The sequence below is a fragment of the Numida meleagris genome, chromosome 3 (assembly GCF_002078875.1).
Source record: "Numida meleagris isolate 19003 breed g44 Domestic line chromosome 3, NumMel1.0, whole genome shotgun sequence".
Classification (NCBI taxonomy): domain Eukaryota; kingdom Metazoa; phylum Chordata; class Aves; order Galliformes; family Numididae; genus Numida; species Numida meleagris.
This window is the reverse complement of record NC_034411.1, coordinates 27,659,432-27,684,379: the sequence shown is the minus strand read 5'-3', so window position 1 is coordinate 27,684,379 and position 24,948 is coordinate 27,659,432. Positions and strand designations below refer to the sequence as shown.

Sequence of the window (24,948 nt, the reverse complement as noted above, 5' to 3'; positions counted from 1 at the left end):
GAAACAAAGGAAAAAAAGAAAAGCTGCTTACCTCCGGAAGGCCTCCAGTCAGCAGGGATCTCCGCCAACCCTTAAATGAGGTCTGGGAAGGGGTGGATCCTGGCTCCATCCCTTCTGGTTACTCAGGTGCATTGCATGCACCTGAGCTTCCCTGGGTTGGCCCTGCCTTCCCACCAGGTGCTCCATCACTGGTTCAAGCTGTGACTTAGCATTTCCGCTACACCATAACATTTCACACGGGCAAATATTAATTTACAATTGGAAAGAGGACCAAACATTTCTAAGGATAACAATCATTTCCAAAACTATAAGGATATAGGAAGTCAAATACTAATGCTCTGATCAGTTGGAGATAAATGCTCTCTCCATTGATGCTTCCTAGGCTTCAACGCTTACATTTTCTTCTTTTCAACGGCATCTCACTAAACACAGTGGTACTGTGTTCAACCCTCCAGCTTCCCTTCTAAAGTCTCCATTTTACCTTAGCCAAAAATGTACTTTCGTCTTAGGGAGCACAGTCCTATTTGCCTCATGAACTCTGAACAGTGACACTATGATAACAGAAAACTTGATCTCTGTGTCAAAGATCCTACTAGATCCTGCTTCATTCACACCACATTAATTGCAGAACTGTTCAGATTGGAAAGGATCTCTTGAAATCCTCTAGTCCTGCACCCTGCTCAGGCTGGTTCAGCAAGAGCATGCTGCCCAGGACTGTGCCCCAGCACGCTGTACTTCAACGTACACAATTAAAGAGAAGAAAATCTCCAATTCACATAGATGTGAATGTTTACAAGCCATGGCATAAAACCACAAGAACAGGTGCCCACCCACCCTCCAGTCTTCCTTGCAGAAATGCAAAGATCTTTAGTTCAAACACAGAAACCTCCTGTTGATGTGGATTTCTGTCTTACACCTGGGTCCTCCAGCACCAGACATGCATCCTGTCAGGTTAAGGACTCCCATTGTGCCAGATGGAAACATGAATTTCCCAAACATTTGATTTTGCACCAACCTCCAGTAAGCAAAGATGGTTTTGTGTGCAATAGCCAGGTGATATTTAAGAATAAATGAGTGCAAAACATTTAACTTTGGGAGAGATTTATCATAAAAGACAAACAAGCAGACATAAGAAAAAGCTAGAGACAGAATCTGTCTCCTCCCCATTGCTGCTTGTCAGATGAGTAATGACAACTAGCTGCAGCCAGAATTGCCCAGGCCCTAAAAGGCCCAGCCACCCTTAGATTCAAAAGCCCTGAAACACTGTTGTATTGCCACAATAAAAGAAATCCTATTAATCTGCAGCTCCTCCTTGTCTTTGCTTACAGAGGAGAAATTAAATTATCATATGATCAAAATTAGTTACATTAATAACCATCTATGAGCTTGCAAAAGAAAAGGCAGCCTTATTTCTATGGCAGAACAAATCATTCCCAGCAGTTCTCACTTACTGGTTGTACTGCCCTAAAAAAATTGAAGTATGAGGTGGAGTTGTTTGATACAGTGGAGGCTGTGTGCATGAGGAGCAGCAAGACAAGCATCCAGCTAACTGCATGCAACCTGAAGAGCTGGAAGTGTGCAAGTGAGCACCTGTGAGTGTAGAAGAACATCTTACAGCATGAAATTAGTTCAGAAGCATTTGTCTAGCCATTTCAATAAGCAATAATCTGGACGTGCAAAATATTTAAGCAAAGATGTTTCCATGCAACTGGGGCAGAGAGAGTTCCTTCCCTGTACTGACTGCAGTCTGTTCCAATGCTTTGCAAGATCCTCAGGATGCAACTGCTGGACTTATCTGTGACACAAGCTACGAAAAAGGAGGAGTGGGGGGAAATGAATTAAGAGCCTCCCCACTCACTCATTTGCTCCCTTCAAGCCGGAAAAATCCTGTTCTTCCATAACTAAGGTGCTGACTTGGGCTTAGTTAAAAATATTTTACTTAAATATCCCCACTGTTATTTTTCCAGCTCAACAATAGCAGCAGTTGCCATGGGACACTGCCTGATCTTGAATGAAGGAGGTGCCATCATTCCAAATCTGAAGAAAATCTGAATTAGCGTGGGAAAACAAGAGAGACGATGAGATGCTGAAAGGCAGTTACGAGCCATGGAACAGCATGAGGAATAGGGAAGGAGTGAGTCAAACAGACCTTCAAATTAACTAACTTCCTTTTTCTCCAAAGTTCTTTAATTTTTATTTTAGAGATACTCAGCACTGCAATAACCATTTATGCTAGCAAACCAAGCTGTAATACTTGCTTTCTCCTCAATAAAAGCAGTACAGTTTGAAATGAAAGGCTCAGTTCAGTCTTCAAACATCTACAAGAGAAAAATGACTGCCCAAAACTAGATATGGACTTTACAGCTGCAGTCCATCAACAGCTAGGCTTCCAACCAGCAGTCCTACTTCAGAAAATCTTTCTGAATTCTTTCCTGATTTTGTTTTTAATTTTTCATCATAGCTCTGCCTCCAAACTTCTTTCCCCACTTTCCTGCAAATGGCTAGGATTCAGGGTCTGTAACCCCTGAACACTGCCTTGCTTGACAGAGCAGCCATCTGGCTGAGTCAATGAAACCAGTGATGGGCTGGTGGGACACAGCACTCCCCAAAGCCCTTGTTTTCCTGGCCTGTCCCATGTTGAATACAGCAAAGCTATTGCTGTTCTTTTTTGTGGGAATGTTGCACGTACAGTCACACAGTCTGCACAGGCCTGGGATCTACTTATCTTCAGAGGTTTCACAGATCTAAGGGAGGCAGAGAGACACTGCAGAGACCACAAGTCACAAAGTCTTGACAATAGAGAGGACAGTTATTGCTCGTTTTATAGTTACTAACTTTTTACATGACTAGCTTAAGAGGCTGGTTGAGGTTTACAGAATTTACTGCGGTATCAGAAACCATGCACAGTGTAAATACACAGCACAGCCCTGCCTCAGACAGCAGGGACCTGTATGCAATGGAGCCACACAGTACTTCTCTCCATTTCTGTGTCACTCTGTTCATGCCTTTGCTGACATTATTAAGAGATCTATGGCTAACCCATATCCAAGTTTCGTGGAATTCTCCTGGAAGACTAGTATCTACCTGTCACCTTTCTTATCCAATGCACGGAGACAACATTGTACGTACATAGCTCAGAAAGGAGTTAGTAAAGAAAGCAGTATCAAAATAACGTGTCAGGAATGCAACAGAAAGAAGCAACCTACAAAATAGTTGCGCTGCAAAGAGTTTCCCTAGTGTGGAGGCCAGCTCCTGACAACTCATACCATGAAGCCCTAGCATTCCCATGGCTTCCATCTTGCAGGAGCAGTGCTATTTAGCAGCACTGACACCACAAAACACAGCAGTCAGGAAGACAAGAAGGAGCCTGAAGGATTAAAGCTCTACTCCCATTACAGGGCCTCATCCACCCTGTGCAAAGATACAGTGACTGAGCTCCATCTGCAATTTACAGCCCATGTGCTGCTGAACTTCAGCTCCAAACAGATTAAAAGCAACACGACTTATTACAGGCTGACAGCTCTTTCAGACAGGAGGGGAGGACAGAACAAGGAACACCGAGAACCAGAGGGACCTACAGCATAGCTGACCTCATCTGTCTCATACCTATGGACAGGGTAGGATGGGTGATGGCTGCTCACACCACTGCCAACCATCCTGCTTAGCCTACAGGGATTTCAATACGCTCCTTCCAACTCCCACCCCACTCCCAGAGGCCTAAGCACAGTAACTACATGGCTGGGCTGAGAAGAGCTGCCTTCATGCAGACCAGCTTCTCTGACAGCTTACAGCAGCTCTCCAGCATCACACGGGTCTCTTCAGCCAGTGCAGCCTGACAGGAGCTGGCATATACAACACATCTGGTAACAGTTTTTCCATTTTCTCCTCTGCAGACCCAGAGGGCAACTGCCATTGCCATGAGATACTTCACTAGCTGAAGAGAAGTTGCTTGTGTTGGGAGACCTCACTCGACACTCACCTCCACTCAGCCATAAAGAACTACATTAGCCAGATTTGCAAATACAAGGAACAAAGCCTTACAGTCTGGAAAATGCATTTGGAGCACATGAGACATTTCAGGCTTCTCCTCTTCTAAAAATCCCACATTAACCCTTTGAGCGCAAGCAGATGCGAGATGCTTCATTTCCATGAATTTACACCAAAGCCATCTTGTTTTACCACAGAGCAAGCCAGTAATAGAAGATCAGCCCTCAAAATGAGATCTTTGGTTCTATATGGTCAGAGAACCTTAAAGAAAGAGAAATGACCACAAAAAACTTTGCCCTGGCCTTCCACGCACCAGATCCCTTCCTAGTGACATTACATGATTCCCAGTGGTTTGCCCAGTACATGGAGGCATGGGCCAAAGATTAATGGCACAAGCACAGTATTTGAATGTTTAATCACTCCTCCAGTATATGAGCCAGAAAGCACAAAATTAAATTAATAAGAGGCAGCTTCAAAACAAACAATGGGTGATCCTTCAACATATAAGTCGAGGTGTGAAACTCACTGCCACAGCATGCTTTGCTATACAGCATTGGATGCAAAGACTTCACATTGATTCAGGGAGCTGGTTCAGGTAAAAGAAATCCAATGGCATATTAGTGTAGAGATAGCAGTTCCGTCTCAGGAAGTTCTTGAGACTAAAGCACGTTGTTCTTATGGTCCTCTCAGGTGTCTACTTCCAGCCACTACAGCGGATAGGGGGAAACAAACTGTAGGTGTAACATGGGATGGGTGCTCTTGAGCCCAATCCATGGGAGCACTCCATGCAGCACATGTGTTTACATGCAGTGTTACAGCACAAGTGGATGCACAGAACAGAACCCAACATCGTTCTTGCAGAACTGATTCACTTCACACACCACAGAGAGCAACCAAGCATACTAAACTGGAACCTCCACAGACCATTTCAGGTGAGAGGCAGAGGAATTTGCATTGTGCTGCCGTTCTCTGCAAAATACTGAAGGGTTTCCTAATAACAGCGTCTTCTATCAAAGCCAGAATAAAGGGTCTCCTATGAAATATATATATATACACACACAAGTTGTTGATTTTTTAAGCTTCTAAATTATGTCACTTTACATGCTCCATTTCATATATCGTTGTTCTCTCCTGTTAATGACCCTTTTGGTCACAAAACTTTCAGTTCTTCTTAATAATCAATTCTCAGAAACGAAGTAAATATATAAATGCACACAAAAACAATCTGGCTGCAGACAACTGTCTGAAACAACCACTTAGCTTTGCGTGTAATAATTGGTAATAGGACACGGAAGCATTGCTTCATGTTTTCCCATGTTATAACTAGACCCACTCTCAGCAAACTGGAGGACCTAGCTGTCTCTCAGGCAACTAACTCCCCATTCAATCAAAGTAAGTTTTCTTCTCATCATGCCAATAAAGATCACGGCAAATCGACCTCTGATGACAAGAGGTAAGAACAACAGTTTGAAATAAGAAAAAAAAGAAGAAGAAAATAACAATGAAAGAAAGCACCTACATCAGAGAAACAGCATGATCCTGTTAGAAGGAAGTATGGTGAGATTCGTTTCTGAAAAAAAAGCAGTGGGAGGGAACAGGACCTTTAGGCCATTAGCAATTGAATTCTTCACTCTCCTTGAAACTACTGGCTCAAAACCAGTCCTGCAGCCTGGTCAAACTGATTAATCAGTTGCCCAGGGCCAATCAATACATTTTGTTCCCTACACGTGTCAGAAACCAAGGTCTGTCTATTCTCACTGCAGATATGAATGAGTGTTGGGGTATTTTGGTGTACTTTATCCAGGGATCTCACGTCCTTTCATAATTCTAAATTCAGATGAGGACCATTTGCCTTGCAGTCAGGCAAGAAAGCTCATCCATCCCTGAAGTGGGTTTTGTTCATTCCCAAAGTGGGAGAGAAACATTATTAAGCAAAATCTCCTTAGGGCACCTACACTCAGGCACTGGCTACTCTTTTCCTCAAAGGTGTTTCCAATTCTGAATTCCTAGGTTTTGTCATATGAGCTGATTTTGGAGCAAAGGTTAGGAGTCGATTCCAGGAAAGGCCACAAAAGGCTTTACCCAGGTGTGTTTGCTGGGGACAATGACAAGCCAACCCAGCAATCTTTAGCTTTTGAGGAATACAAGCCACGGCCCACACAGTCTATCAAGCCTGAGAGACACCTCTCCAGGTTTTTTTTTCGCATCACAATGACAATATTCCTTTGAAAGACGCATGTCAGTAGAGAACAAGCATTGATCTCTGTTCTCAGCACTACAGCCCAAGCCTTGGCAAACTGAAGCGGCTTTATTCTACTACTATAAGCCTGAGTGGTGGGCCAGCTGCCTAAATTTAAGGGTACTGCATGAGAAGGGGGCTGTTGACAGGCTGGGCCACACCAGCTGCTTGCAGAGCTTCCAGCTGCTCTCAGAACTGTCTTTGGGCTCTTAGCCCCCGCTGCCCTGTCTGATATAGAGCAGCTAGGAAGATCCATGATTGAGATTACTGCACAAGTAGTTCATGGCAGCTTTGCCACAAATCTTCCTGGTCAAATACCTTCTTACGTCTAGATCCTCCAGGAACTTTCTTTAAGTATCCACAGTGTTTCACGCTCCATCAGGCTATCAAAGCTAGTCTACAGAGGGTACCATGTGATCTTTTCACATGATACACTCACACAAACAAAGGATGTTCTGTTGCTGCAGTCCCATTCTTCTGGGATGGTATCAAAGACAACAGAAAAAGTCCACCTTGCCCACCATCTGGCATGTTATAGTAACTGCAGAGGAGGAAGAGAGACTGCTCCATGTAAGATCTGCTTCCTCTGCCTCAGCCAGCTTCCAAGATGCCCCAACCTCAAAGTGCCTGCCCCACAATCACCAGAGTGCATAATGAGGTACACACACAGAGTCCAGGTCAATGCCCAGACAGAACAGCCTGCAATAGAGAGGAGGTTATAATGGGCATGAGAGGTAAAAAAAGAAGACAGCAGAAGAGTACAGAAGGGCCCAGCAGCACCATGAGCTACGCATCTCCAAGGAGTGACCAAGCTGGTCTAGAAGAAAACAAACCTCTTTGAATCGTGCTTCATGTGTGCGCCACATCCCTACAGCTTGGCCAGGGCCTGTGCCTAGGCTGGCAAAGTGACAGCACTGCATGGGTCAGATTGGGCCATGCATTCTTTACAGACTTTTAGGCCGGGGTCACAAAGTAGAGAGGCTGTGTCAGAGTCCCTACTTTATGGGGAATACTTTCTGTACAAACCATGGCCACAACTAATCAACTTCCCTAAACCCTTGCCTGGGTGTCCTCATCGAGCAGCTGTGGGTGGTGCTGGTTTCTTTTCATAAACAGCTCAGTTGGCTGACTGTGCTGGTCAATGATGGTGAAAGGACACGTGGGCCCTGCCCACAGCCACGTACAACAGTCCAGAATAACACTGCACTGTCCAGAAAAGTAAAATGGATTAATCTGTTTTCACTGAAACGCAGCAGAAAACAGGCCCGAGTGCATACATAGCTGCGATGTTGGTTGCTAGGAACAGCTGGGTCACCCAGCAACCTGCATCCCACTGAATAGGGGCTCCAGATAAATGTGGGGAGACAGAAGGGCTGGCGCTGCCTACACTGTGGGTGGGAGTGTATTTCCCAATGAAAAATGAGCATAGCCCTCAGTTCCCATACTGAGACATCAAAATAACACTCCTGTGACCCCAGACACGTTCCAGGAACAGCCAGAGATTTTGACCAGACTGGTAAACTATGGCAGAGTGGCACCCTGTCCAACTACCACTCCACAGAGATGTCCTAAGTGGAGGCAAGCTTTGCTTTGCACTTCAAAACAAACAAACAAAAAACAGGAACGCACTGTTTTGCAAAAGCCATAAAAATAAATGATTACCTGAATCCGCTTTCTATTTTCACTTCAAATACAAGCCATATTTCTGCTCAAGAAAACCTTTAACATGCCAAGCAGAGCAATTCAGGAGCTGTAAGACTGTGCACGACAGCAGGAAATTAAGTAGAACTGCACTGTCCAGAAAAGTAAAATGGATTAATCTGATTTCACTGAAACACAGAAATTAAATACATAGGATTACATTTTCGGAATTCAATTTTTCATTCAAATAAAAACAAGAATTGGGAAATTCATGGGAAAGTAATGAGATTTCTTTGTGGCAGTGTATGTGCGGAGTTCTCATTTACTTGAATCCAGCCTATATTAATTCATAAATGAGGCCACCTGAAAGGATGACTCACTAAATCATCCCACTCTCAATGAACTTCTTATGCCATATTTACAATACCCGAAATCTGTCTGAAGGCCCACTCTCTGGAATTAAGTTGTTACAGGATTTTATTGGTGCTGGATGACTGCGCAGAGAAGACGACAAACCTTGAAGATTCAGAACTTGGAAGCTGAGTAGAAAGAACTGCAAACCTTTTATTTTACAAGGCCTCAGGCAGGAGTCTCAAAAACTTAAGCTTTCCGAGTGGCTGGGATTGGCTGTTACGCTCTACCTCGGCTAAATATTTATCACAATATTTCTGACCCACTGTCATTTTAGTCCGAATAATCAGTAGTCTAACTTCAGGCCTCTCAGCCGAAACTGTACTTTCGCACATTCATGTAACTGCTTGTCCTCTCCCTGAGTGAGATTAAGACAAGCCAGAAGCACCTACTGTTACCAGGTGTTAATAGGAGGAATAGTAAAGCTTTGGTTTAAAGCAGACTCCTACAGCCCTGAAGCGATGAACCTGTTCAGTGGGATGTGCTGAAAATCCACAAAGCGGATAACAGCTTCACACACCACAGGAGACAGATGAAGCTAAGTTCTCATTGTGCCAAGCTGCCATCAGCCAGCCTGAAGGCCAGTGGCTGGCTGAGCACGTGACAGGCAGTCAGCTCAGAGACAGACGGAAATTAATCTGCCCTCATTCATACAAAGCATGAGCCTTAAACGGATCTTTCAGAGCGCACCCACTGTGCATCAATAATAAGGGAGCTACTTGGTTCTATTTTGATTCAAGAAGAAGAAGTTTAATAGCCCTCCTGCTCTGCAGAGCAACCAGCTCCCACTGGGACAGGGTCTCACAAGTCACCTCCCGCAGGCCAGAGGCTCATGGTGCACGGCCAACCAAGGCCCTTCAGCACAGGCAGGGCCAGGACGATGCCCAGTCGCTCCTCAGGGCCGGCCAGCCCTGAGTCTCATAGCTGACTCCAGATGCAGATGCCAGCAGAAAATAACTGACATGAACTGCTTGCTGGTCCCCATCACTGTGTAGGCACGTGTGCAAGACGCAAGGATACGTGAAGAACGCAGACATGGTGGCTTTGTTAGTGCCCAGTCCACACTTCCTTTTTAAGCAGGTGTGAGGCTAGAATTACGTGGCACAGAATGCAGTTCTCTATGACCAGAACAGACCTGCATGTGTCTTCATTTCATTGATTAAGGAAACGACAAACATGTCTTAAGTAACTCTACCCCGGTCAAAAAAGAGCATGTCCAATTTGCAGGTAATTCAACAACTTTCGTAGATTAAAGCATCACCTGCATCATCTCCAAAGCCATTTGCATTTACAGAGAAGCTGGAGTGGAACTGCCACCCTTCAAGTGCCAAGCTCTGTTCAGCTGCATGTTCCAGCCAGTTAATTTTATACACCACAACCCAACTGCTTCATTCTGATAACACCTAGGGCCACTAATTAAGGATTTAGTTTGACTGGCAATGCACAGACTTGTACCAAGCAGATGCTCCCTGCCCCAAGGAGCTTGCCAGCAAGCAAAGCTTACAAAACCGACACCTACGCTTTACCCACTACACAAATACGCAGGGACACAAGAGTTGAAGAGGGATGCAGGACAAAATCATTTGTGCCAGAAACCCCTGCCCCAAACTGTGGGGAAGAGCAAGGCATTTCATTTGTAGCAAGCCCCCTGTGAGCCGAGCAGAGAGCACTTCTTCAGGGCTCAGGACTCTATCTCATAACCCACGTACAACCCCGGGATATACATCTTAAAAGCCACCTTGGACAATTTGACTCATATTTCAGGAAGGGCTCTCAGGGATATCAGTCTAAAGCTACGAAAAAAATAAAACCCGTGCTAGATTGAAATACTGGAAAACCAGCTAAGAATTCTGATCTTGAATTATGGGCCTCTCTCATCTCCCTGTTTGAAACATTTCACCGTGATGTGGCACAACTCCCTTTCCTCACTCCTCTCTGCTGTCACACAAACTGCTCTGGAACAGACTCAGTTGCCAGCTGTTACCAGAGATGATCCTTAACCTGTATATTCAGAGTTGCTGCTGGCTGTGGGTTTCTAGCCAAACATTTTCTAAATCTGGCCTAATCTCTAGTAAAGAACACCAGATGATCAAAGCAAGAGGTGTGAGGAATAAGACTCCAATTCACATCCTTTCTTGGGCTTGGCTGCAGCAGCTTAAGGACTCCAAGCCAAATGGCTAGACTGTGAACCACAGCAGCTCAGAAGCTGCCACTGAGCCGCCTCCGCTGCAGAGAAGTGAACGTCCAGCAAGGAGGCAGCAGGGTCAGCAGGACCAAACATGAACCCTAACTATCAAGCTTCACAGCCTAGTCACTCTGACCAGAAACTGGCTGAACACGCTACCCCAGTGGCAGGTGAAATGTCAGTCAGTCAATCCTTCCTTCCATATCATGGTGATTTCTGGTGAAAGGACAATAAAGGGACAAGAAGTTTCTCATTAACACCAGCACACCTCAAGTCAAAGCCCACCATGCAGCTTTAGTGGTCAACTACCTAAAGAGCAACACTACAAAGAAAAAAGGAAAGTCCATTAATATAGCAGCTGATGCATGCATAATCCTGGATTCACTACATGAGGCCTCAGCTTCTCCAGGGAGAGAAGACTAGAAACACTCATCACAGCCACACTTAGCCAATTCACAACACGCTGCCAAAATGAGATCTTCACAGTGGGCAGAAAAAGTTCCTGAAAAAGTTCCCAGAGCTGGGATGCCAACCCGAGGTCAGTCAGCTCTCCCAAGTTTACAAAAATGAGTTGACAATTCACCCAAGGACAGTCTCCCAGGACTGTGCCTGATAGCAGAAATGCTGCAAGCCTGAAACACAGCAGCGGTTTGTTTCCTCTTGAATTTGGGAACTTCCAACAAAGGTCATAAAGAGCAAAAGCAAGTGGGTAGTGAAGGAGAACAGCTGCTAACCGTACTGCCTTTAAAGCTCAGAAAGCTCTTGGTTTGGGTGGTGGATGGAGATCAGTACTCAATTCTACCCACATTAGTTGTTCATTCTCCATTCACACTACTATAGACCTGCCTCGATGCTCACATTTCACAAACTTTCCACCAGGTTTCAGTGACAGCAGGACTGGATCTTTTAAACAACACAAGTACCACGCAAGCCAAAAAATGCGCACACTGCACAGATCACATACACAGACTCATGCGAGGCAGCTGAGGACACACAAGCCCAGCCAGTGTCTGACAGCCCCACAGACTGAGGCAGGAGATGGTGTGGGACAGCTAGACTTACTGCAGGGCCCACGTGCAGCACAGTCACAGGAAGCCATCTCCTCACCTGCAAAGAGATCTGGCCCCGCACTGAGACAGAGCGTTGCATGCTCTAATTAAGTGGTTCATGTGCTGGTACAAGGCTCAAGTAAAAGCAGGCTGCTGCACGTGGTCCCCAATGGCCTACAAAACATATATAAACCCACAGTTTGCAAGTCTGGCTTTCTGCCCATACACATGTATACCAGTCATTGTACCACCCCCCACAGCAGGCTGCAATGCTACCTCTGAGGGTCTATGCTCACAAGAAACAGTGCAAGCTTGAGTCTGCTTTCTCCACTGAGCCTGCAAAAATGCAGACCACCTGTTGGCAGCACAAAACCTTGGCACTACTATGAGCAAAATGGCTGCAGGTATCCCATCCTGAGGTTTCCCTGCATGCACCCCAGCATCCTGAATGCAGTATATATCCCCAGCAGCTCCTTCAGAACGGCCTTCTGGCTTCACAACTTCAGACTCTAAGAGACAAACAATGAGGCTAAAGGAGGTGATCACAGTCACTAGGTCCAGAAACACTGTGTTGAAACCCCCGTTGCCTCTGCACAGAGATATTCTGCACTGTACCTATCTACCACAAAGTAATGTCGCTATTTTGTTTCCAAAACCAAAATCTAAGCCCATCTCCCTCAAGACCTGCAGGAAGAAGTAAGGAGACAGAAAACTTTGAGGCAACATTAGTTCCCTTTCCAACAAAGTTGTCATCAGCCTGTCCAGAGTGACTGTGCAGAAGTGCAGCCACGCTGCAATTCGCCTCTGTGTAACACATACAAAAGGCTCCACTGGAGCCTGGTGTGCAGATCCCCAGCCCCCATCCCAGGCGCTGAGGGCTGCTGCTTTTCCCACATCCCTTCTTTATTCACAGCCAGGCACTACACTGCAAGCTGCACGGATGCAGGTCCAGAATAACTGCTGATTTGAGTGGGTACCCCTCAATTCACAATACTTTTGCCAACTCAGAACCTGGTTAATTTTTCTAACTAACTGATTGTGACTCCATTTTTGTCCCATTACATACAGTTCAGAAATTCCTCCTTGCATTTAGCAGGAAGGGTTTAGTTATTCCTTGTCCTGAATCTGTGATCCCAGCTTTTCTTTTGAACGCTAAAGAAGGACATGAGCAGACTTTGAAAAACCATGGGTCAACGCAGGGAGCCAGGCTGCAAACTGCAGCTCAGATTGCAGTCTTCTGGAGCAGAAGGGAGAGAAATGCAAATACTGAGCTGAAAGGCATTTCAGGCAAACCGTGTTTGCACAGCACCTAGCGCAGCGGGGTTCTAGTCTGGAGAGGGCTGGGAGGCTGCAGATTACGTGCACACAAAGGTACCCAGAGAGAGTGGCGATTGCACACGTAGCTGAATTTAAACCTCGTTAAAAGTAAGTACTTCTTGACCGAAAAACAGCCAAACCATTTGCCTTCACGTGCCTCCTGCGTAACCTACCGTATGCAAAGAACACGACTTCGGTAACGTGCATACAGCCCAGGCCAGCTCCTGCCTAGCGCACTGGCTCAAAGGAAATCGGCCCAGCGTAATAAACAGCGCGAGTTACTGTCCCTTACTATCCCCGGCACTTGTTACCTGGATGGCCCAAAAGCACCCGAGACGATACCGTCCATCCTTACCTTTAGCTGGAAAGGCTGAATTTCGTTCAAAGTCTGGTTCCTGAGCTTTTTGGTGAGGACCTTCAGCATGGTACAAGTCCGAGGAGCCAAGAAGGGGTTAAGCACACGCGCACACCTCCAAACGCCGAGCCGCCGCCGCCGGGCTCGCGGCAGCGCGGCGGGGCTGGCATCCAGCGCCCGGCACGGCGCGGGGCGAGGCGGCGGCCAGCCGTGCCCTGGGTCCTGCCCCTCGCTGGGGGCTGCGGGGCGGAGCGAGGCCCCACAGAAATAAATACCGCACTTCCCCTGCTTTTCTCCCCGCTACGCTTCAGGAAGGAGGGAGGCACCGCGTTGCTGGACGCTCACTGAGGGCCGGCGAAGCCCCCCGCCGGCCGAGGCCCCGGGGCCCGCTCGCGGCAGCAGCGCCGCCGCCTGCCCCCCGCCTCCCCGCGGCCCCAGCAGGGCATGGCGCCCCCTTCCCACCGCCCCGGGCCCCGCACGGCCGCGGCCGCCCCGCGCTCAGCCCGCAGCGGGGAGAGCCCCGGCAGCGGCGCGGCAGCCGCGGTGCCCATTGGCCGGCCGGAGCGGGCCGGGGCAGGGCCTCCGCTTAAAGGGCCCTGCTCCCAGCCCCCTCCCGGCCGCGGGGCAGCGCCGGGGCCGCTCTCCAGTAGGGCTACGGTCGCGGTGAGGCCGGGGGCTGTGCCCCACAGTGCTTGACAGCAGCAGGGCTCTGTTGGCCGCTGGGTTAGAGAAGCGGGTGGCACAAGTTCAGCCGTTTAGCCTAGAAACGGGAAGCTCGAGATAATCTCATCAGCGTGTATGAACACCTGAAGGGAATGCATTGAAGCCAAAGCCAGGCTCTTTTCAGTGGTGCCCAGCACCAGGACATGAGGCCATGAACGCAAACTGGAATACGGGAGGTTTGCTCTGAACGTCAGAAATCAATTCTGTGCTGTACAGGTGATGGAGCTCTGACACAGCCCGTCTGGATGCTGTGGAGTCTCCCTGGAGATCTCCAGAAACTGCCTGGACGTGGTGCTGGGCAGCCTGCTCTGGGTGTCGCTGTTGGAGCTAGGGCTGGAGCAGATGGACCCAGAGCACCCTGCCGGCCTCAGCCATGCTGTGACTGCAATGCAGCACTACATGCTCACCCACAGCCTGCTCACAACAGGAAGATAACATGATAGGTGTCGTGCCCTGCCTGTCCTATCCCCCGATTCAAAGCACTGATCCACAGGGAGTAGTTGTGTATGTCATCTCAAGTCCCTTGAGCCATCTGGACAACTTCCAAAAGGCGTGAAGTAGTGGGGAAACTTACTGGTCCCTCTTCTAGCAGCAAGTGCAAGCATGTGACCAGAAAGATGTAGGTTCTTACTACGCCACCTGCCCTATTTAACTGCAACAATTGTTTTTTCAGGCACAGCGAGGTGCTCCATTTCCGTGGCCAGTTCTCCAGCACCTCCCTGACAAAACAGTCAGAACTGACCAATATGCTCCCAGCCCCTTTGAATTCACAGAAAGCCACCAAAACATTTCCAGAGGTGCTGGCCAACTGGCCATCAGTAATACTAACAGGCTTTTAGGCACTGCCAACTCCATGCCAGAGATAAACTCTCTGTGCCCAGGTGAAAGGCTCATTTCACCCACTGCCAGGCCTTTAGGGCCACCAGAGCCTTTTGTCCCAGTCTTTTTCCTGGAAAAAAATCTGGAGCCTTGAGGAGTTCTCTTTCAGTTTGCGTGCAAATTCTGGAGCAGCACAGGCTGGTTTGCATATCAGTTCCCTGTTCTCAGACAGCATGCCTGTAACAAGATAAGGAAAGAGCATTTGTAAACTACTGACTGCAGGGAAAAAAAGAAAGAAAGGAAGGAAGGAAGAAAGAAAGGAAGAAAAAAGAAGAGTGTCTTCATTTTAGGGGAAAGGAACTCAACTCAGCTCCAGATAGCAACGTATTTTTCTTTAAGGTCTGCAATAAGCACAGAGTCTGAGCCAGAGAATAATCTTTCTGCCTTTCAGGGTACTGCTGCCTTTGAAGAAGCCTGCAATAGTAGTAACTCATTTGTTACATCGTATTTGCTCTGTGAATTCTGCATTCACATCAAGGATTTATTTTCACCTATTTCAGCCTCATTTCACACCAAATTGAAATCCCCATCCAGCCTTAAGACCCTAGGTCACCATACATTGTTCTGTGTACTTCTGGTTTCCTTACTGCCTGGATACAGGCAAACAGGTAACAGTGCGTTATCACACTGCCAGCCTAGAGTCCTGCTTCTGACAGGAGAGAATAAAATGCCACACGAAAGCAGAAGTCCTCTGTATCGATATGCAATAATACATTTGTTGTTAGGTAAGAATTACTCCTGACTGCTAGCTGATAATCAAGGTGCACCTGAAAGCCTGACAACTGAGAATCCCTTACCATTTTCTTGCCCTGATGAATATCACTTCAGAAGATACTTTTTTTTTCTGTCTCTTTTTTTGTTTTTTTTTCTCATACAATGCCAAATTCCCCAGAGCATTGTTTGTTCCTCATTCAGGCCCTGGAGCCATTGGCTCTACTTGTAATGGTCTGTGAGATATGACCCAGTAACCAGTCAGCTTAAACTACTGGGTATGAGAGCTTTCCCATATTTGAGCTCTCTGGGTTCAAGCTGGGACAGGCACACTGCGAGGTCTGGCTGTTTGTCTCAGGACAGAGGAGAAGCTGCCTAAAGCAGCAGAAGCTGCCTAAAGCAGAACAGCAGAACTTGCCATCTCACCCACAAACAGCTCACAGCCTCTCCCTGACCTCACACCATCCCACTAAGGCACAGAACACAGCAGTGACCACAGCCTGGTGGGTTTGGTGCTAGGGTGCTTAACTTGTTCCCAGGCCAGTGCTGCTATGGACAAGCAGCAAAACCAGATATCAGTGAGGCTTTGTCACAGCACTTGTGATGTGAGAGAACCTAATACTGCAATTCCTTGTATTGACTCTGCTTCTGCAAACTTTGCCTAGCTATGCTTCAGCAGATATATGCAGAGCAACTATTTCTTTCTTGCTTTATATTTTAAATAACCAAAAGAGCCAGAAACACCAACTTCAGGTATGCCCCAGCATTCTGGGGCTTAGTTATACACACTCCTCCCAGTGTTTCTGTTCTTTCCATAAGCATCTCTGCGTTCCGGCAGGCTCACAAAAAGCCCACACTCACAAGTTCCTCTCCAGCTAACCTCACACCTCACGCTGCTAAAGTACCCTAGCTGTCTCTGATCCACAACCACAATGCCTGGAGCAGCTGACTGACAGATCACAAGCTCCTCATTGATCCACAGCACCCAGCATCTCCTCTGAATAAGGCACAGCAGTGCACTGCTGCAACAGCAACTAGCAATTTAGTAGAGGCCCATAGTAAAAGCCCTTACAGAGAGAAGAGCTGCAACCTACTGCCACAGCTCTTCCCCCTTGATGTGTTCCTTCCCCAGAGACAAGGCTTGACATGTGCAGCTGGAGACAGGTCATGCTGCTGCTTCATACATCGGAAAGAAAGCATTGTGAGAGGTCTGGAGGTTGTGTGCCTCCCTGCATACATGGGTTGCAGAATATTACCAAGCAACTTATATCCAAGGATAACAAAATATTTTCCAAGTGTAAGTAGTAGAACTATTCCTAATGGAGAAAATGAAGACCGTGGAAGATTACTTGACTTTCTGAAGGTCACAGGAAAGCTGTGGAAGATCCAGGAGTAGAAGCTGTATCTCTTTGACACCAGCTGTGTGCTCCCAGACTATCTCAGACTGTAACCTAGCCTGTCACCAGATCACGCTACTAGAGCTATGCAAAATTCAGTGTGTTTGTTACCCAGGCATTTCATGTGATCAGTTTGCTTGGGTTTTGGTTCCTGTGGGTTTCTCACTCCTCAATTTTTGATCTGAATACTGGGTTCAGACCAAATCTCAAACCCAATCAAAGAGGCCAAGTTTCCTCTGGCCACTTGATAAAAACATGACTAAGCCATTGCATAACATGACAAGCACATGTGCCAGCTCCAGCATTGCCAAAGATCTATTCAAGTTCCCGATGGCCAGGCCAGAAGCCAAAGGGAGGCAAATGGTAAGCTTCCTCTGCAAGAAAGCATTGCATTGTGGTGAAGGAGAGGGTAAGAGGCTGTGTGCTGAGCTGGATCCTGGTTCACTCCCCCAGTACGTACACATTACTGCCTGCTGCTCTCAGAAGATACTTCTGGAGAACAGCCTTGCTCTTGCTGTGCCACATCTTTCCCTGTGCCTCGGAGACATTCCTCTGTGGGAGTCATGGCCAGACAGTATAGACCAGACACAAGTCAGGAGGGGTGAAGACAAGGCAGCGAGGATTAGTTTAATGCATAGATTCCCTCCGAGTTGTATTTCCCATTGTGCCTGGAGGACAATGTAATACCCTCTGCAGCTTATCCTTCTGACTGTGCACCATTTGACACTGTGAGATGCAAGAACAGGAATGTGTGCAAGTGCAGAACGCACCATTAGGCCTGGCCAAGCCTTCTCTTAAGGAAAGGAATGCTGATTTTATCCTTGGAAATCAGGTGGGGATTTGCTTGGCCCCCGAATCACTTTTCAGCCTCCCTTTCCCTCACACTTCCCTGTGGCAGAACCAGCCTGAACATCCCTACGCTAACAGCAAAATCCTGCCGAGGAAGAGGCTCAAGTGCCATCTATTGGGGATCTCCCCTTATTACACCAAGGGAGAAGGATGAGCTGGAAAAAAAAAAAAAAGTTTCTCCATCCATCCCTCTCAGTTTATGCCCTAACTGGGTGATGTCCGAGACAAACGCTAGAGCTACAGCCAGCTCTGGGCATGGAAAGAGCATCTGTTTGCCAAAGGTAATGCTAAGAGAGAAGAGCAAGGCAGAATCGTGATGAAAGCTGAGCCTGGGGCTAGATTGGAGAGAGACATGGGACCAAAGCCAGGCACAACTTGAATGGTGCCACGGAGCAGGGCCATCCACCAGATGCCTCAGCCACAGTCCAGTGTGTGTCAGCAGAAAGCAGGCAAGTGGGAGAGTCCACAAAAATTATAAGAATTGTTCCCACAACAGTACTACTGATGAAAGAGAGGCAGCGACAGCTTTCAGTACAGCAAAGAGCACTGAGCTCTGTCCCTGAGCTAACCACCATGGTAAGTACCACAGGACATTTCTCTCAGCACATGAATTGCTTGGCCTGTAGGCTCTTCCAGAAGGGACTGTCTCTGACTTTGCCTTTGAGCAACACTTTTGCCTTAGAGAATCATAGACTCATAGAATGGCCTGGGTTGAAAAGGACCTCAAAGATCATCGAGTTTCAACCCCCCTGCTGAGTGCAGGGTTGCCAGCCACTAGACCAGGCTGCCCAGAGCCACATCCAGCCTGGCCTTGAATGCCTCCAGGGACGGGGCATCCACAACCTCCTTGGTCAACATGTTCCAGTGCATCATCACCCTCCGCGTGAAAAACTTTCTCCTAATATCTAACCTAAATCTCCCCTGTCCTAGTTTAAAACCATTCCCCCTTGTCCTATCGCTATCCACCCTCGTAAACAATCATTCCCCCTCCTGTTTATATGCTCCCTTCAAGTACTGGAAGGCCACAATGAGGTCTACCCAGAGCCTTCTCCTCTCCAAAGAGAAGGGCTGATCAAAGTCAAGTCCCCACCTTACCATAAACACCATTTACTCTGCTGCAGGGATAAAGCTGCAGTGCATACAAGTGTTCTCTAAGCTCTGTCACTGTGGTCTTCAAACCATGAGCATGGGGCAAGCAGCTGAGAAAGATCCCACAGGCAGTCACAAAGGACTCCCTCTACTAAGGCTTATAGGCAACCAAGAGTGGAAACTGGCCACTGCTACCTAATTACAAGCTACAGATCAGATAGCAAATCTATCCTCAAACTGCTCTGGCTGTTGTCAAGCAAAAACTTTGGACATTTAGGGAGTGTCAGGAAGGACTGGTGAGACACAGCTGATGCTAGCAATATCTGGTCCCTTTTACATGTCTGATGCATGTGAGGATTTAGGATGCATGCTTTTGTAGAAGCCATTTTTGACTGGTACAAGAGGTGGAAAAGAAGCAGAAGAGAAATTAAAGAGAAAAGTGTTCAGAAATTACTGACTTCTGCTACTAGGTATAGAAACAGTGACCATGCCAGCATAGGCCACATGACTGCAGTAAGAAAAAGAGGCAACCTTCTTAACAGCGCTGCTAGGCAGCCCCATCTCTGTTAGAATTCCCTTGGTGCCTTCTCTCACTCTGCAAATCATCAGTGCCAGTTGGAGTCAGTGTGTGGTGAATATACTAAGAACCAGGGAAAACAGAACTGCAATTGCAGTTTACACTGTGCATCTCTAGCTGATGCTACAAACATTTGATTCTCTGCGAATGGGCCTGAAAGGGACCTCATAAAACCCATGTGGCAGTGGAAAGCATGGGCAGCACTCACAGTGGCAGCAGTTCATCTTGGCCAGCTCAGAGCACCGAGATAGCAGGGCATCTCGGCTCCTCAGAAGTGCAAGCAAAAATAAGTGATGACTTCTGCTTTAGACAGCTTCTTCTAACCCCTGGAGGAGAAGAATCATCATCTGACTAAAGGATCTCTGACCTTCTTTCCTCCAAATACACTCGCTGCAACTCACTGATGTCTCTCTCTTTTCAAGCACCTTGATAATAAGTCCGCAGCTGGGATCATATAGTGGTACTGAGCCCTGCCATGCAGCTAGCAAGGAGCATTCAGTTGAAAGACAAATGAAATATTCTGTGGGGGTATGTCTTACTCCCACAGAGAGGGCCAACCAACTCATCAGCTGCCTCAGCCTTGAAGTCTTTAGGTCAAAGGCAAGAAATATCAAGCTACAGTACTTAGAAGGGCAGCATCAGAGAGAAAGGGCTTATGTTCCTGCAGAAGCAGGAAATCTCTTAAGCAAAAGCACTAGGAAATGAGCACACAGCCTCTGCAGAGGAAGGGAGAAAATATTACGGTTGCTAGTTTGATGTGGGGGGAAATTCCTTTCTGGAACTTCCTGACTGCCCAGACAGCCTCTGGGCTCATCCCAAGTGTATAAACAAGACACAGCTTTCAACATCAAAGAGGCTTCCCAGTTCCTCTAGCTGGGCACGCCATCTAGATCTGCATTTTTGCACAGCTTTAGTAGTCCCAAGGAAAGAAAAAAAAAAAAAAAAGAGCCAGGTTAGTATCAGCAGAGAAAGGAATTCCAGTGAGAATTTCCAGGAGGAAATCAAGGCCTAATCTGCTGCTTTGCAGTTCATCCTAGCATGAGCAAGGTGCCTCGGTGAGGAGAGCAACAGCCCAGCTGCACTCATACAGTGCCCCAGCTGGGCTAGCTTGTAGGACTCCTGGCCACAGTGCCTCGTGGCAAGCCTGGCCACTCAGATTGCTGTCAGACGATCAGAAAACACCAGCCAGACACCAGTGAAGCTTCACAGAACTGGCAGGGCTGCTTTGCAGCCTACACGCACCCCATCTCCAGCTGCTTCCAGGCTCCATGGGAGGTGGAGAAGACAGTTCTGTGCCCACTGAATTCACTGTGTAAAGCTGTGCTATGGGATGCTCTTAGCACAGCAGAGAAGGCTGGGGGAGAGGCATACAAGTACTGCTTGAGGCCTCTGCAGAAGACAAGGCAGCAGAATCCTCAGAGGAAGGCTCAGAAGTAAAACATGCAGCCCTTAGAACAACTGTAGAAATGGAAAGTGTTTTCATGACTTGGGGTGTGTGGTCACAAACCATCCAGAAGCCAACAGAAGGGGTCCAAGCATCCAGTAAAATGGAACTTCGAGAAACAGAACAAGACAACCTGTCATCAGAGTCTCTGCCTCAAAAGCTTTGATCACTGAACTCAGAACAGAAGGAGAGCACTATGGACTTTTAGAAGCTTTTTGTAATGAGAATAAATCACAACCATGTCATCTACCCTTTGCTTTCTGAACTCTACGACTGCATGCTGCATCTGTATATTCACCAGGCTTCCCTAGAAGCCACAAATGCTGAAACCTTTACCAGTTTGTACAACTAACGACGGCTTTTGGCACGCTGTCCACCAGAAATCCCAGTTAGAACAGTTCTCTAGGCAGCATGGCTGTATAAACAAGGATGAACATGGCCTTGGGAGGGAGGAAATGAGTCTGGGATCAAAAACAGCAAGCTCTGCATGCAGGCATGCTTGCACTAAAAATGGTAGGAAAAGGAGGGCAAAAGACAAAGGACAGATTAGGGGTCAAAGTGGGATGTTTTTATGGAAATTTTACTGCAAGTTCCTCCCTTAAGTCTCCCTGTTCCTAAGCTACAAACTTTCAGCTAAAGGCACTGTCAGGACAGAAGCAGGAGCTGGCTGCTCAATGGCAACACGACAGACAGGTCTGCTCCTGTTCTACAAACCTCATCTACGGAGAGACCAGCTAGGGAAAACTTACTAAAAGCCCCAAGTACTTATTTTGCCTGTATTACATACCAACCGTCCCCAGAGGGCACACGAGACCACGTATTTTCCTCTAAACCAGCTCACGCTTGAAATAGAGCCCCGTTACGGAGCAAGAGATGCCTGAGCCAGGGCCTCAGTTGCTTTTGGGGTTTTCCCAGGTCTTCCTCTATGCTCACGTGGGCTAAAAGCAGGATCTGGGATTACCACATAGCAGCAAGGAGCTGCTTTGTGTTGATGTGCACATACACAAGCATCTAGCAGGAAGCTGTGCTTCACTAGCCAAAGGTCTGGGTGTCTCCCACACAGCCAGCCAGGGAAGCAGTCCCAGGCTCCACACACTCCCTCCTCAGTGCTTAAGCCCAAGGACAATGCGAGAGCCAGAGTGAGAGGAGCAGGCCTGCCACCAAATCCCACTCTCGCATGAGCTCTCATTGTCTGAGTGCATGAGTGGGGCACTATAGCTGCATACTTTTCACACTCTGCCACCACATTCCTGGCCCTCTAGGAGAAAAAAAAATATCACCTACACATCCTGATTGCATTCAGATGAGGCAATGCAGAAACAAATTCCCTCCATTGTAGCTTCTACACCATGGCCAGCATTCCAAAGGGTATTAATGTGTAATTTTATGAAACTTGTTTTTGAAAAACTCTTTTTTGACTGTATTCTGGCTCCCTTCTGGATGGATGACGTGCCCAGATGCACAACACTGGATCCCCCGAATCAGCCTGTTCACACACCATGAAGAAGCACAGATAGCAGGTGCATGGTATTCAGCGTCTAGGAGATCTACATAGGTGTGTAGCAAATCACAAAAAATGAGACAGACAGATTCAGTCCGAAGGATCAGATGTTAACCTCAGCCACTTCCCAGCCCTTCTCCTTTCTCCCAAAGGCCTTCTGAAGATGCAGCTAAATTTGCTGCCTATATGGCTGACACTCCCTAGACCTGCAGATAAACAGGCTTTCAATGTAATTCTGCTCAGTTCCTTGCTTCAATCACAGCAGATCATCACCATGGTATCAGAGCCATCCCAATACATATTCGCACATTGGGCTGGCTGTCGTTGGGATGGATAGGTGCTATATGTTATACATTGCATAGTGGCAATCCTACCAGACTCACGCAGGTAATAATGTCAATGTTCATCACTGTGCCCTGGCCTATGTACTTTAATGCTAATGTGGTGGATATACTGATAGAAATTAAGTTCAAGTTATTGTAAGAGTCAGGATAAGAGGTTAACACACAGAAAGAGTTATGAGAAAACAGCTATGATTAGACCAGACAGATGGGTCAGGAAAAGTATATGACTTGGAGCAGTGTAACTAGGATCCTTAGCAAATAAGTTATGCTCCTCCATATAAACACGTTTTCTGCTATCAGTCCTAAACTTTACTGTGTCATTCTTTAGAAGACACAGAAACGCTAAAATCTCAAGTCCGTTCACATAGTGAAAACTCAATGGCACAATTCCCAAGAGAGATTATGCCACAAGGATCAGTATAGCTCAGTATAACTGAATACATTTGCAGTGCTGTTCCTTCACAAAATCTAGTTAGCCCCACTGATTTCATGTAGCAAAATTAGCGTAATCTTATAATCTCCAGAGTTTACCTGAAAGCAAAGGAAGCTGTTTTCTATAATGTCTGATGAAGATCAGCCATCCTCTGAAAAACTGCTGTTTCACATGTTTTTATTTTTTCCTTTTGTTTTGGGTACCTTTGTTCCTAAAAATATATATTTAAAAAAAGAGAGTTAATTAAACAGAGTTCACTGTTGTTATATACCACTGTCATGATGGCAGCGATAATATCACTTTTTAATTACAACCCACTTCACCTTCCACAGTGTCTGCTATTCAGGAAAGGAAAAAAAACAACATAGTAAAAGACCTTTATCTCCAAAAAGACTGGATTTTCAGCTAAGGTGATAGAAGAATTAAAGAATTAATGCCCATGTCCACAAAACAACAACAACAAATGTCCCATAAGCTTGATCTTGGGAGAAATCAAGCATCTAAGTCCAGGCACGCAACCCTTAAAACCCTGCCTAATCCCTTGGGCTCCTAGACTACGTCTATACCGCTAAATTAAACATGCCCAGGACTGTTCTCTGGCAATGAGGGCCCTGGCAAAAGATGGCTCGCACACATAACATTAAACTCTTTTATCCTTCGAGCAAGGCATTTGGATCCAAAGTGGTTATTGGGAATGGCCCCTGGCCCACGCTAACTCCCTGAGCCTTGCCTGGGAATTGTTTTGAAGAGAGTAAACTGGCACAGGCCCAAACCATGGTGAGAATAAATTCATAGGAATCAGCTTATAATTTCATAGATGATTGACATGTAGTGCCCCAGAACATTTGCTAGTACAGATGTAGCCCCAAAATCTATGTCAAATGCACATACAGTATGTGTATATACACTTGTATACTATCTATATATATTTCTGTAGAATTTTGTGTACTTATACTGTATACTTAGAAGTATGAAGTTTTGTCTGTGTAGGAAGGATTTCTTGGCAAGAGCGTGTCAGAGAGGCATTCACATTGCTGGCTGACTAGCGATCAGAAGTCTCAACTTCCAAGTGTCTTCATTCCTCCTTTCCACATTAACCTTGAGTTTCTACCTTTCCAGACACTACAGTTTTATTCTGAATAACTGGAAATGTGGAGTTAATTTTCACACTCATTTTCATAAGTGGAGCATGCACTCCTCCACGCTTAGAAGTGTTTGCTTGGAGAGTGCCTCTGCTTCTGAGATTTGCTGTGGACCTCTCCAGCACAGTTTACATCCATGCTGTGCACAGGCTAGCAGATCACAGGAGCTGCGAGGAGCCTAGAGCTCTCCTGTGTTCGAGCACCTCAGGAGTGAGAATACATCCTCACAGATGAGTGCCTGAGCCTAACGCCAGAACAATGCACTCTGTGACTGATGCAGCTGAGTCAAAAGGAAATGACCTACTCCATGGTACTGCAGCAGGAACTGCTGCAAGGACTCAGTCATACACGGACACAGGCAGGCAGGGCAGCCCGTAACTGAAAGCATGTATAGATGTGCTTCGCAGACGGGGTTTGGCAAGCCAACGCCCTGCCACGGTACCGAGGACAGCTTGCGGAGCCAAGGAAGCTCCGCTGTCGACCGGTGTGGGCGGCCTTGCTCAGCCCTGAATTAAGGCATATCTCCTCCTGTCACAAAATCCCTCCCGGCGCCTCTGGCCGTCTGCGCCCTCACAGAGCAGGCCCAGGGGCCGTAGCCCGCTCCCCGGATCGCCGTGAGGCGGAGCCCGCCAGGGGGCAGCAGCAGCGCGCGCACGAACGGCTGCCGGGGCCCGA

General features: G+C 47.1%; 1 protein-coding gene and 1 long non-coding RNA gene across 4 annotated transcripts in view; both read right to left on the bottom strand.

Annotated features, from left to right (window-relative positions):
- Positions 1-13,603, bottom strand: part of LOC110395903 — a 53,965-nt gene extending 40,362 nt beyond the window's left edge. Inside the window, exon 1 of one of the 3 annotated variants that reach the window (XM_021390936.1) lies at positions 13,185-13,603. In XM_021390936.1, the coding sequence (XP_021246611.1) occupies positions 13,185-13,253 (69 nt within the window). In that variant the 5' untranslated portion in view covers positions 13,254-13,603. The remainder of the gene's footprint in view (positions 1-13,184) is intronic. The other 2 variants (XM_021390937.1, XM_021390934.1) reach the window with 2 other exon arrangements.
- LOC110396615 lies at positions 14,411-24,933 on the bottom strand. The gene is made up of 3 exons (XR_002437112.1): positions 24,578-24,933; positions 23,230-23,342; positions 14,411-14,963 (listed from the first exon to the last, which is right to left on the bottom strand). It is a non-coding gene; the product is annotated as an uncharacterized LOC110396615 (long non-coding RNA).